We start from the raw sequence: 13,642 nt of genomic DNA on the forward strand, positions 1-13,642 counted from the left end.
CAGCAGAGCTGAAATGATCCTTCCGCCAAAGAGGTGCAATTCTGATTGAAGTGTTCTTCTCTAAGATCAATGTAAGGTCTAAGGTGACATCCTGGTTTCAGTTAAAAGTACTTAGGGAGGTGGAACTGAGGTCCTCAAACCATGGACATGGCTCCATAAAGATCTGTACTCTTCTGGTTCTTTACTTGTATGGCATGGATTGCAGAAATTCCACTTCCTCTTCCCTCTTCCCATTCCTTTTCCTTCCCCCTTCCTTTTCCATTCAACTTCCTCTTCCTCTTCCTTTTATTTTTTCATCTTCCTCTTCTTTTTCCCTTAAAAATAGATACATATACACATGAAATATATCAATATTACATATAGATACTGGAAATACTTGCATGGATATACCTCAGCACAGTACAGCAACAAAGCCAAGTGTTACCTAAACCATGACAATAACACCAGCACCTCAATAAACTTAAGCAGATATTTGGGATTTCTATTATTTTTGACAGCATTAATTACAAGGAATTCATTGAGGAAATGATCTGCCAATCTTAGACCTGGAACTGCTTGGTTTTGCTAGCAGATATTCCTATGGATTTGGGAAAGTGCTCTTACCATTTATTCTGGTTTCCGGCTGGAAAAAACCCCAGATAATTTTGTTTTGCAAATCCTCCTGTGGTGCTTTTTCAGCCCCAAGATCATGAATTAACATAGCTTTAAGTTTCTATGTCAAAAAGCTTTGGTCAAAGCTGTAATTCACCCATTTTTGAGTGATTTCAAACCTCTTCAGAGTGCACAGCCAATGAAGTATTTGACATCCTTTGCCTCTTGTGACTATTTTGTTATCAAATTCCATATATAAAATGTTTCCTGAAAGCAACAAAGTGCTTTCAAGCCATATTTAAATAAGTTTGATGTATGTGAGAGTAGACAAATGTCTTCATAAAGAAATTAATCTTTCCCAACACTGACAGTGTGGCTGATGGAAGGACATCCCTGGATATTCACCTGGGAGATCCACCAACACCTCGTTCCCTACCAGAGGGATGGATTAAACTTCTCCAAAACTACAAGGCAGATGGATATGAAACAGCAGCACCCATCCATTTGTTTTATCTCTGTGAGAAATGAAAGAAATTATCACCAAATCAACTGTTCCTTCCAAGTGGCATCCATCACTCACCAACACACCACGGGGAAGAGGAGGATCCTAGAGTTAAACAATTTAGAATCGGGGCTGGAATGTATTTCTCCAGCTCTCTCCTCATTTTTCCTCTCTGTTTCAATCCTCCTTTCCTGTGCCACCAGCCAGCAGGCCTGGGAGGATGTGCCATGGATCAGGAGAGAACGTGTTGGCCTAAATCCGAGCTCAGTTCAAAGGCTCAGCTCCACCCTCACATGTTCACACGGGATTCAATTCCAGTCACTTGTAGGCAAATTTTCAAAGTCCTCGCACTTAGGCATAAAAAGCCTTTGAAAAAAGCTGCTCTCAGCCTATTGTGCTGAGAATTTCTAAAATCCTACAATGTTTCATGGTGGATCACATGGAGACTTTCATGTGCAGCTCTTTGTAACCTGTCCTGGCTGATGGAAATCTTGGCGTCTGTAGTTTGCTCTCAGTTTTAGCTTTTTCTGAGATCCAGACAGCAAAACATCCTCTAGGACATGGAAATACAGAGGGAAATAACATTTTCCTTCCACAAAATCTCTCAAATATAACTTGAACTGTCAGACACTGTCAGGCTGTGCCTAATTTTGCAAATGAAGCCTCACAGTAAGAGGTTCTGTGCTATGAATAGATCTTTATTCTGACTAATACCAGAGCAATGATGGACTGGAAAATGGTTTTTTGCTCTTTTAGGTTGGAATCACCCAAGCATTTGCTACTCCATATCAGCAGCTCATTCAGCTACACTATGAAAATTAATACTCAGTTTATCTCGTTATTATCATAATCCTTTTTATTTCTTTTTTTAAAGCACCAAGTCAACCTCCAGCGAACATCGCCTGGAAGCTGACAAATTCCAAAATCTGCCTGAACTGGGAGCATGTGAAAACAATGGAGAATGAGTCTGAGGTGTTGGGCTACAAAGTAAGTGATTTCTTTATCTCATCAGTCAGATATTTTGGTTACAATACAGTTACAGAGATGGTGGAAAGTGAGTGTTCATTACCTGGAACACTGATTTTTCTGGATTTATTGGGATGGTTGGCTGATGTTTGTACAAATATTCATTCAGAGTAGGACTTTATCCCAACAGAAGGATTTTCTGTCCCCAATCCTGTATTTCTCTTGTCCTCTTGTAATCTTACTTACCTAAAGTTTCTTGCTTTCATATCTCCAGGGAAGGAGTTTCACAAATAATAAGAAATAGAGAACAGTCTTTGAAGCATTAAAGGCAGTCATAAACCACATTTAAACATTCTCACTCTCTGGCAGTTCATAAATGTACCTTTAGAAAAGAGACTGAAAGATACTCACACAAAGATCTATGTATGAACCAAAAAACCTTCCCATAAATCTACTTTTAAAGGAAATACAAATTTATTTTAAAGTTTGGTTTCAGTGCAGAATTCTTTGATTATCCTTGGGTTCTAGGAAACCACCTGCTGTGATACCCACCCCAAAATCCTGCAGAATTTTTTCCCCTGTTTAAATTGCTGTTAACACCCTGCAGGATGCTGAGAGTGCTCAGAAATCTTTGGGACACGACAGAAAAGTGTCTCAGTACCCCACGAAAAAAAAACATTAAAACTTAAAATTAAATGAAATAACTCTTGTTTTCCAATCCCTTTCTGCTTAGATTCTGTACAGACAGAACAGGCAGAGCAAAGCCCATATCCTGGAGACAAACAACACTTCAGCTGAACTTCTGGTCCCGTTTGAAGAAGATTATCTCATCGAGATACGAACCGTCAGCGATGGTGGCGATGGCAGCAGCAGTGAGGAAATTAGGATTCCAAAAATATCGAGTAAGTGAGAGAATTTTTTTTTTTCCCCTCTGAATGCTGTTGCATAAGAAGAAATCTGTGCCTCTAAGCACAACAGATTCCCAGATTGTCCCTTGCCATAGGTGTCCTCCCTCCTGGTGCTTTTTGGTGCTGGCGCCTATAAATTTGTCTCTGATATTCTGTCATTCATTAGAGGAGAGAGTGTTTTGCTCCACACCTTATTTTTAGTGCAGGTCTCCACTGCCCTGGCATGCAGAGCTCAGGGAAGCACACAGGAATAAGATTTCTTGGGAAAGTCAAAGTTCTCACACATAATGTGGCCCTAAATCTGCCCTGGACAGGGGTTTCAGCCCTGTCCCATGGCTGTGCTGGGTGGGCCAGGGTGCAGCCTCTGCTCTCATAAATAACTTATTATTCATAGAAAAGAGAGCATTTTTATATTTATATTCATAGTTTGTTTTGCAAAAAAATAGTCAAAACCCTCTTGAAGAAGACACCCTTGGGAAAGGTGAGATCCAAAATCCTACTCCACTAAATGACCACTATAGTTTAATAAACAAATGAATATAAATTACATTTGTGGATAATGTTTCATCTTGAAAAGAGAACAGAGATTGCTGTTGAGCTAAAACGTAAAGAAAAACTAATTTTTGACACAGATTTACCTCAGTCTGTTTATATTTTAACAGGTTTAAGCTCTGGAGCAATGATGTTATCCCAAAGGATAAACCATACATTGGCATCTGGGATCCTGCTGCTGAGTTCAGTTCTTCTAAACCCTTTTCCTTGCTGGTTCCAGCAATGCTCTGCCATGGACTTCTAAAAATAAAAAGTGTAGATTTTATCTTAATTCTTCACCATAACCAACATTCCTGAGAAAAATCAGCACTGGGGAGGGGGAGGGAGGAGGAAGTGGTCTGTCATTAAGAAAATATTAGGCGTCAGTATTCCATGAATTTTTAAAAATAGGCTTGGAAATGAAGGGGTAAATCAACATGCATTAATTAAACGGAGTGATGCCAAACCTAATTTGGGATTGACACGTGGGTGGTCTCAAATTTTCTCCAAGCAGTTGTTATTGGAACAGCATTTTAATGGAATGTCAACCTGTGCAAGCTGATGCCACGGAGGGGAGCAGGGATTTAAAACTCTTGTGATGTGGATATTATTTATCTCATGTTCTTCGATGTATCCTGTTAAAAAAACCCCACTTTCAATTAAATAAAAGCTATTTGTTTACGTTTTGCACTCGTCTGTATTAGAGGAGGTGTCATAAAACACATTATTTGAAGTACCCTGTGCTATTTTCTGCAGAAAAGGGGAATTTATAATGAAACTTATAAATAAAATGAGTCTCCTATGGACCAACCCAAAGCCCAGTGAATTCCACAGAAAAACTTTCAGTGGCATCAGCAGGCCTTGAACCAGAGCTGAAATAGCATCACCTTTTATACCATCAGACACTTCACATATTCTCAAATCCATTTAGAAGACTTTTCCATGCAAAGACTGCTCTGATCAACAGAACTTCCAGAGACACTGAATATTTTCTGAGGGAGAACTGAAATCTAGCTGTCATTAAGCAGGATCAGTTGCTCTCTCCTGATTTTGTTATTCTTTGCCGTGGCTTGAAAGTGTAGATTCATCTTTGAGTTGGGCGTGAAGGTAAATGAGAAGAACATTGATTTTCATCATCTTGAAATATAAATAAAAGCAGCTAATTAAGCCCTTCAATCTCCTGAGTCCCCAGAATGACAAATTAAACACCAGAGCTTGGCTTTCAACTCAGGAGATGCAGCTCAACACTTGAAACCACGCTCCTGCCAGCTTGAACTACACCTGATAAAAGGTGTTTTTTGCCTGATGTCGTTACTGGGAAATCTTTTCTTCCTTCTCACTTTGCTCTGAAGTTTATTTTCTTTTCCCACTGTCAGATCCATGTTGTGTCATCTTTGTAAACATTTATAACTACGAGATAACCAAATACCCCAAATATTTTTAGAAAGGAGACTGTTGGAATGGAGGTGAGGATGTGTCAGCAGATGAATGAGTAAAAGAAGTTCAGCTGAGCATGGAAATCCTTCAAAGAACACATTAAACCATGTTGGTTATCCATGGGCATGGCAATGGGAATTCACAGAGGAAGCTCCAAAACTTTGGTACCTCCTCAAGGTCCCTGCCAAGCCAAACCTTTCTCTGATTCTCTGATTCCTCACAGAGCCCATGGGCTGGTCTGGCAGAAAATAAACTCAAAAATTATAAAATCATTGTGGAACCACATGGTACAGATTGATGTCCAAGCAAATAACTCTTCACAGGATCATGCAATGGTTTGGATTGAAAGGGACATTAAAGATCTCTTCCAGCTGGTGATATTTACTAACCCCCAGACTGCATTCAATAAAATATTTTCTAGAGGTCAGTCCTATTTGGTTTTGAGAGAGCTTTTTGCATCATCCCTTCCCAGCAGGTGTCCAGCAGGACCTCTGCTCACTGCCAGACCTTCTGTGCCCATTAAACAACAGGTACCTTTTATTTCCCTTCATTAGACTGAACCTGAAATTCTTACATTTCATAACATAAATGTAATTCTCTGCTAACTTTACCCAAAACATCCTTTTATTCAAGTGAAAAGAGATTTTCTGCAGAGCAGTTACAGCTCAATAGAATGCCTGAGCGATGCTTAATTACAGGGAGGCTCTGGAAATAAAATGTCACTTTTACAAGTCCGTCCTCTGGGATTTCTACAAAGTTCCTAATCACAGGAGTTATTAGGAAGAGGTTTAACACAGCTTTCAAAAGAGGAGAATGGTTTAGAAAGAAATGAATGTGCTATAGAAAATCCTGATAATACCTTAATGAAGTAAAAACATTTTTCCTTGCAGTGGAAGTAAACAATGAAACACTTCTTCAGATTTCTTCTCCCTTTTGTGCACCAATGATGTTCTTTTCTGGCTGTGGAAGATCCAAATCAGACTCTTTAACCTCAGCATTTCTCCATTTTGTCGCTCCCATTGGACCAGCCCTTTTTAAAAAGGGACAACTGCAGAATCCCAGGAATATGAGTGAATGTTCCCTTGCTGAATTCCCTTGGAGCTGGAGCTTCCAGGGTGAATATTCTGCCTCAGGAGCAGAGCTAAGCAGCCTTAAGGAGAAAAAACTTTAAATCCAGCTCCTCCCACCCTCCCTGAATCACTGCAGAACCTGTGCAGGTTCATTTTCTCCTCTCCAGCTCCCCAGTCCTTTTGTTGTTGTTTCACCAGGACAAATTGAGCCTGAGCTGCCCAAAGCACTGAAAGTCCGGCTCTTTTTATGTGGAAGTGTTATTAAAGCAGCTGATGCTGAAATGGAAAGAGCTCACATGGCTGGCAGCTTTCATTAAAAAGAAAAGAGAAAGGGTCGAAAAGAATTTTGTCACTTAGAGTTGCAGGAAAAACTTTGGAAATAGGAACAGCACAAATCCCCTAAAACCAGAAGTTGAAAAGAAAACAACAGAAAAACTCTGCAGTGCTCCTGATTTTTAACAGCCAAGAACCTGCATTAAAAACCCCATTTAAAGGTGCCCAGAAAAGGGAATTTGGGGCCCAGACTTAGCAGATTTCAGAGACAACCACAGACCAGCCAAAGTTTTCAGACAGCTGGAAAAATAATACCTATTTTCTTTTGATAACCTAAGCAAAGTACCAAAACATGAAAGAGACTCACAGTCAGGGATTTTCATTTTGAATTTAACACATCAACAAAATATTTCTCCATGAAAAAAGCAATTTTGAGCCTCTCCAAATGTTTCCATTCACTCTGAGCACAATGTTTCTTTGTGATTTACGAGCATTTAAAGTTTATTTAACACCTTCTCCCTTCTTTATAGGGCAATTTTTGAATAGGAATGCCAAGAAACGAAATAAAATAGCCCATGTGTGTTATTGCACCAGCCCCTAAACCAACATTATCCCAGAGTGCAGAAACTCCCTGTTTTCTGTGGGTCGTTGGAATGCAGCCCTGGTGACGCCTTGACACCGAGCTCTAAATCACAGCCATGAACAAATGTGTTGTAAATGTGCAAAAAAGGTTTTATTAATATCGGCCTGTGCCTCAGTGGTGGAGAATTCCCTGCAGGGATTTGCAGGGCCCGTGTGGAGGAGGGGATTCATCTGCTCACAGGGGTTTGGGGGCTCTCTGGGGTGCTCTGGGATTTTTGTCTGCGCTCCCTCTGTGGATTTTTGTCTGCTCAGGGAGCACAAGAGATGTGAGAACTTGAATAAACCAGTGGTTTTGGTTTCCCTGCTCGAAAGATGTCAGAGTTTGAATAAACCCATGTGGTTTATTGTGAGGGTAGAGATGGAAAACTGCTCTCATCAGAGCCTTGCATTCTTCTGTCCACCTCTGCAAGCCTTAGTGAGCACAGCAGGTTACAGTTTGTGGTGGTGTGAGGTCCCCAGGACAACGTGAGAGATGAGAATTTGACTCCATGTTCTCAGAAGGCTGATATATTAATTATATTACATTACATTATATTATATTACATTATATTATATTATCATATCATGGGAAATTATACACTAAAACTATACTAAATAAATAGAAAGGAGACATCAGAAGGCTAGAAAAGAAATGAAGAAATGAATAATAAAAGCTTGTGATTGACCAGAGTCCTGACACAGCTGGACTGGGATTGGTCATTAATTAAAAACAATTGACACGGAACCAATCAAAGATGCACCTGTTGGTCAGCAACCTCCAGACCACATTCCCAAGCAATCAGATAATTATAATTATTGTTTACATTTCCTTTCTGAGGCTTCTCAGCTTCTCAGGAGAAAAATGGTGGGCAAAGAAGATTTTTCTGAAAATATCATGGCGACAAGAGTTAAACAAGTTGAAACAGCACACTTCATCTAAATCCAGAATTAATTTCTACTCTAAGGTAATTTCTATCCTCCCATGTCTGGTTTATTCCCCTCCAGCGCTGATATTTCCAAGACAACATCCCCAAGATTGCCCTGGACATGCCCAAGGGTTGCTGCATCTCAGTGCTCCCAGAAACGAGGTTTCAGGTGCCTCTGTAGGTGCAGCCACAATGCCGTGGAGGCACAGAATCCCAGAATGGTTTGGGTTGGGATTAAATCCCATCCAGAGCCCCCCCTGCCATGGCAGGGACACCTCCCACTGTCCCAGGGTGTCCCAAGCCCTGTCCAGCCTGGCCTTGGGCATTGCCAGGGATGAACTGGATTTGGGAATGAGCGGACTGAGGTCGGGGGCCAGTCACAGAGTCATTCCCACAGGGATGCTGAGCTCTCCCAGGTACAGCCACAGCAGGACTCCCCCACCCCATCACTCCTGCCAAGGAGTGGCCCAGCCTCCCTCCACTGAGCTATTTTCCATAGGCTCCTTCTGCTCCTGACTGAATTTATGGGAGGGACAACACCTCCAGGATTGCCCCGAACTGAAAATATAAAACAATGGCAAATGATGCATTCAGAAATATCCACCTAAAAATTGAAATGAGGTTCCAGAGACTTCAGACAGAATGCCCCTGGCCAAATCCAGAGTCTAGGTAAGGATGTGACATTTCTCTCACTCTGACCATTATCTAATCTAAAAACCGAGGGAGAGGGTGGCCAATCAGCACTATTAAAATAGCCTGTATGAAATTTCCCTGGAAAAATTTACCATCAGGAAAAGGTCAGTTGGACATTTTGACAGCACAGTACAATGAGGGCCTCTAAATAGCTTCAATCATTCAGGCTTTTTTATTAGGAACTTCTTTTGTCAGTTCCTAGCACTAAATACTTGAAAATAGGCCTGACGTAGCAATTAAAATGTCATATTAATCATACTGCTGTGCATTGTTTCTTTGCTTAACCTATTTTATAGACAGCAATATATTTCAGTGTTGAAAAGCAGCTACAAATGTTTGTCATCTTTATGGAATGAACTGGAATAATTCTGAAATGCTAAGGGATCCCAGAAGAGCAGAAGTTTTTTGTAAGGTGCTGTACTGGGTTAGCTATATGATGCTTGAATCCCCAATAATTATATAAGATTGGAATCTTAATATTCCAATAAGATAAATGGAATTGTTGCACTTGAGTCATCACGTCCTAACAGTTCTTTCTTTCCAGATTGCCGTCAGTGAAATGTCCAGCCCAAACTTTCCTCATTCATGTCCTTGTTTCTCCTTGTGTTGGTTTTCCAGCCACACTCCCAGTCACATCCCTCTGCTCCAAACACTCTGCTGCATGTCCTCAGGTGTAATCCAATTTTTCCCTTAGAAACCATCCATGGGCTCTGCCAGTAGCCTTGCATTGGGGCACTGTTATGGTAAGAAGTAAAATAAAAACTGAGGTGCTCGAATGCAGGGTTTCATAAAGAATGGAGGTGTCTGGAGAGGCCAAACCTCCCACAGCTCTTGGGGCTGTCAAATCTCCAGGTGGAGCAGCACCTTCCCTTCTCTGTGCACCTCTGGCTGTTCTTAGAGTCACAGAAACAGGAAAAATGGAAATCATGGAATGGTTGGGTGGAAAGGGACCTTAAATCCCATCCAGTGCCACCCCTGCCATGGCAGGGACACCTCCCACTGTCCTAGGCTGCTCCAACCTGGCCTTGGGCACTGCCAGGGATCCAGGGGCAGCCACAGCTGCTCTGGGCATCTGTGCCAGGGCCTGCCCACCCTATTCCCCCTGAAATCCCCTTTTCCTGGCAAATTTGAGCACAGGGATCTTTTCTGGAGCTCTCACTGCAGTGGTCTGTGGGAGCACTGCTGCCATGATTTAATTACATTATTCTGCTGCCCTGCTGTCCCAGAGATTTTAAAGAGAAACAGCACAAATCTTCCCTGGATCCCAGTGCTCTCAGCAGATCCAAAGCCTGTGCAGTTTGAGTGGGTTTGGAATTTATTTGAAAGCCTTCTTACACCAGTACAATTTATCCGCAGAGATCAGCAGTTTACATCCTATTGATTAATGCACTTATTGATTTATTCTGCAATTGTGCTGGCCAGGTTTATACAGCACTGGAAAATGCTATTTTCCAGGAGTGATTGACTTCTTTCTTTATTGACTAAAATGAGCTGATAAAAATCATCCACTGGCTGAGCCAGAAGTACTGTTTTTTGTATTCCAGCTTCCAGCAGAGAAAAGTAGGAGACAAACACTGCTGCAGAGCGGAGGGAAGAAGTTCCAAGCTTAACCCCTCTGTTATTGGCCTGCCTGGGCTAAGCCCAGCCCCAGCCTTAGCCAGAAGTTGGAGGGCTAGGATGGGAAAAAGGCAGGCAGGAATTTGGATCTGGGGGAAGAGAATTAACCTGCTCCTCCTCCTCCTCACTTAAGGCCTGAACGTGTTTTTGGAGATTTCTGCTGCTCCTAAATGTCACTGTCCCCTTGCCCAGGTGTGGGAGCCTCAGGTGGGCTCCTGGGAAGGGCTCAAGGATGGAATGGGGCTTTTCCTGCTGGTTTAGGGAAGGTGCTCCCTGCAGTTGGGGCTTTTTGTGTCACCTTGTGGCTTTTTTTGTCGAATTACATAATATAATAATTTATATATTAATATAATAGTAGACATATATTATATATTTCTATGTAATATATAAGAATCTGTCAGGCAGGACTAACCCTCAACATGTGTTATTGGCCTGGGACCAAAACCCTCCAGCAAAGAGAGGTTTAACTCCCTTAAACTCCCCCCTCAGCTCTAGGACATGGGGTTTGCACTGTGAGGTGGCTGGCACAGCTGCATGGGGCAGCTTTCCCAGAAGAAATGGGGAGGAAGATGCTGGTTTGCATTCCTCTGCCTTGCTCTGCAGGCCCTGGAATAACCCAGCACGTGGAACACAGAAATGCGAGCAGAGGCAGAGCTCTGGTGAGAGAGAATATAATATTTAATGTTATATGTTATATTATTATATATTATATGTTATATATTATATATTAATTATATATTATATATTATATATTATATATTATTAAATATATAATGATTTATCTATTAATAATTGCTCCAATTCAACTCTGGCTCCACATTCCTCAGCAGCAGTTCCCAGTCATTCCTCTGCAGTAGGAGATGTGAGTTCCTTCCTCCAGCCACTGCAAGGTTTCCTCCATAAACCCATCCTGCTATAAATACAGCCCTGGCTCCCTCACTTGCTGGTTGTTGGAGGAAATAAAATAACAACATGCCTTGCACTTTAAAACCTGGTTTATAAAACACCTTCATAAACCCCCTCAAAGAAACATCTGAAATAAAATCATGGCTGTTGCTCCCCATCATGCCAGCCCTACAATTTGATTATTTTCTTTAAATTAAAGCCATCAACTACAAAAGGGCTGCTTTGTGGCACTTGACAAGTTTCAGTAAAATAAGCCTGGCAGCATTTATTGATTCATGGGCACTCTGGGCTGTGCTGGTGCCTTCCTGGGCCTTTCAGAAAATGCAAGAGCCCAGCCCAAATGATGCTTTTGGGTTTTAATCCCTGTGACATCCACTGGCTGCCAAGGCTTTCAGCACCACTCAAGGTGGCAGGATGCTGACTGTGTATCCATTGGTATTCTTTGGTTGGATACTAAAACATGAAGGGTTTTTTCACCAACAAAACCACATTTTCTTCTTTTTCTCCCTTGTAATACAACTATTTTTGCAGAGAACAGGGGCTGCCAGATCCTTCTAACCAGATTTCCCCAGATCTGTATTTTGCAGAGCTGTTTAAGCCAAAAGAGGTACCAAAATGTTCTTGGTTGTGCTTTGTCCCTCAGGAATTCTGGGCTCTGGACTTGTCCCCTCAGGGTGGGAATGATCCAGGAATAAGCTTCTCCAAAACACCCCCTGTTCTGGGAGCCAAAATCTGGCTGATTGCCCTGAGCTGTTGTTTCCTCCCTCTACGTGACAACTGTTGAGTGGGAAAAATTTGAAATTAGAGAATGAAATGAGTTCACAAAATACCCACAAATATCTGCTACATAATTTTTTAATTCTTTGAAGATTAATGGATGAGTAGAAGTGATTAATTCAAGCTTTGCTTTGCAGATGATCTCTCAGGCCTCACAGCGTACGTGCACAGTCAATATTTTGCAAATGTTTTGATTAATAAATCTTTATATAGCCCACTGCAACTTTGTAGATTTAAATTGATGCTTGCACTCTGCATACTGATTTTCCCCGCATGGTTTCCTGACTCAGGCTCGTTAGTCCAAAGGAAAGAAAACAAAATAAACGCTGCTGAGCCCAAAATATTTCACTTTCACCACATAAGGTACAGAACCCTTTGGAAGCCTCTGTGTGTGACCGTGTTTGCAGGGGTCTCAGGATGGGGGAAGAGATGAGGATCTGACTCCATGTTTCAGAAGGCTTGATTTATTGTTTTATTATATATATTACATTAAAACTATACTAAATAAATAGAAGAAAGGATTTCACAGAAGGCTGGCTAAGAATAGAAAAAGAAAGAATGAATAACAAAGGCTTGTGTCTCGGACAGAGAGTCTGAGCCAGCTGACTGTGATTGGCCATTAATTAGAAACAACCACATGAGACCAATCACAGATGCACCTGTTGCATTCCACAGCAGCAGATAACCATTGTTTACATTTTGTTCCTGAGGCCTCTCAGCTTCCCATGAGGAAAAGTCCTAAGGAAAGGGTTTTTCATAAAATGTGTCTGTCACAACTGTGTTCCAGGCAGAAGGTGCCACCACTGCATCAGGCTGTCCCCACCTCCAACCCAGTCCCCCAGAACCATCCCTGGATTTTTTTCTGGGCTATCAGCTGCTCCCACAGCAAGAAAAAATGAAAGAAGATGGGAATCAAGAAACAGAACAGGAGGAGGAGGAGGAGGAGGAGTAGGGAAGTTTATTTCCTGACTCCAATATTGATAGACTTTCAGAAGTGACAGTGGACTGGAGGTGACAGTGCCACCTCTCCAATGACACTGGACAAACCAACAGTCCATCAAACTTCTTCTCCTCCAGAGAGGAATGTAAAAACAATAATTATTCACATAAAAGTGCGTGAGAAACTCCATTGCAAGAATGAAAACATCAGAAGGCTTAGAAGAACAGGGTGACACAACCTTCCCAACCCCACCTGGACACTGTCAGGGCTACACTGAGATAAACCCCATGGCTGCAGTAAAACTCATTGATAAACATGATTTGAGTCAAGGGAAGTCTTGCTGGGACAGAAACCAAACACTGAATCTCTTTGGAAATGCCCTATCACTCATAGGAGATATAAAAGACAAAATAAATAAAATAAAACAGGAAATAAAAAGGTTTTTATTTGGTTTCTGATGCACAACAGGATCACTGGAAGCCACTTTTTCTTGCCATGTACTTCCCACAGCCTCTGATTCTCTTCACTTCCTTTCCTGATCACATCTTTGTCCCCTCATAGCACTTCTGCAAACATTCCTGCAGCTCCATAATTAAACCCTCAGTCCATAATTAAACCCTCAGTCTGTAATCCAAGGAACTGGTGGGCCAGGGAAGGTGGGTGCTGTCACTGAGCTGTGTGGGGGTTTCTCTGTGGATCCCTGTTCTTTTCAATTTTACTGAGTAAAAGACGTGTTGAGCAACTTCTTTTCTTTCTCCAGACTGAACTTTGGAGCCACATCCAGTGACTTTTCCAAAGTTTTATCTTGTCCTGACATTGGATTATGGAAATGCAACAGGCACCTTAATTTTACATTTAAAACATCCCCAAAAGATTAAAGCACG

At 41.6% G+C, this 13,642-nt stretch overlaps 1 protein-coding gene across 1 annotated transcript in view; it reads left to right on the forward strand.

The window, feature by feature from the left end:
• CNTN6 (contactin 6) overlaps window positions 1-3,763 on the forward strand; it is an 83,260-nt gene extending 79,497 nt beyond the window's left edge. Inside the window, exons 19-21 of the mRNA XM_005426646.3 lie at window positions 1,968-2,080; window positions 2,793-2,961; window positions 3,630-3,763. Coding sequence (XP_005426703.2) covers window positions 1,968-2,080; window positions 2,793-2,961; window positions 3,630-3,763 — 416 coding nt within the window. The remainder of the gene's footprint in view (window positions 1-1,967; window positions 2,081-2,792; window positions 2,962-3,629) is intronic.
• Window positions 3,764-13,642: the final 9,879 nt, after the last annotated feature.

This window comes from Geospiza fortis, unplaced genomic scaffold (assembly GCF_000277835.1).
Source record: "Geospiza fortis unplaced genomic scaffold, GeoFor_1.0 scaffold128, whole genome shotgun sequence".
Taxonomy (NCBI): domain Eukaryota; kingdom Metazoa; phylum Chordata; class Aves; order Passeriformes; family Thraupidae; genus Geospiza; species Geospiza fortis.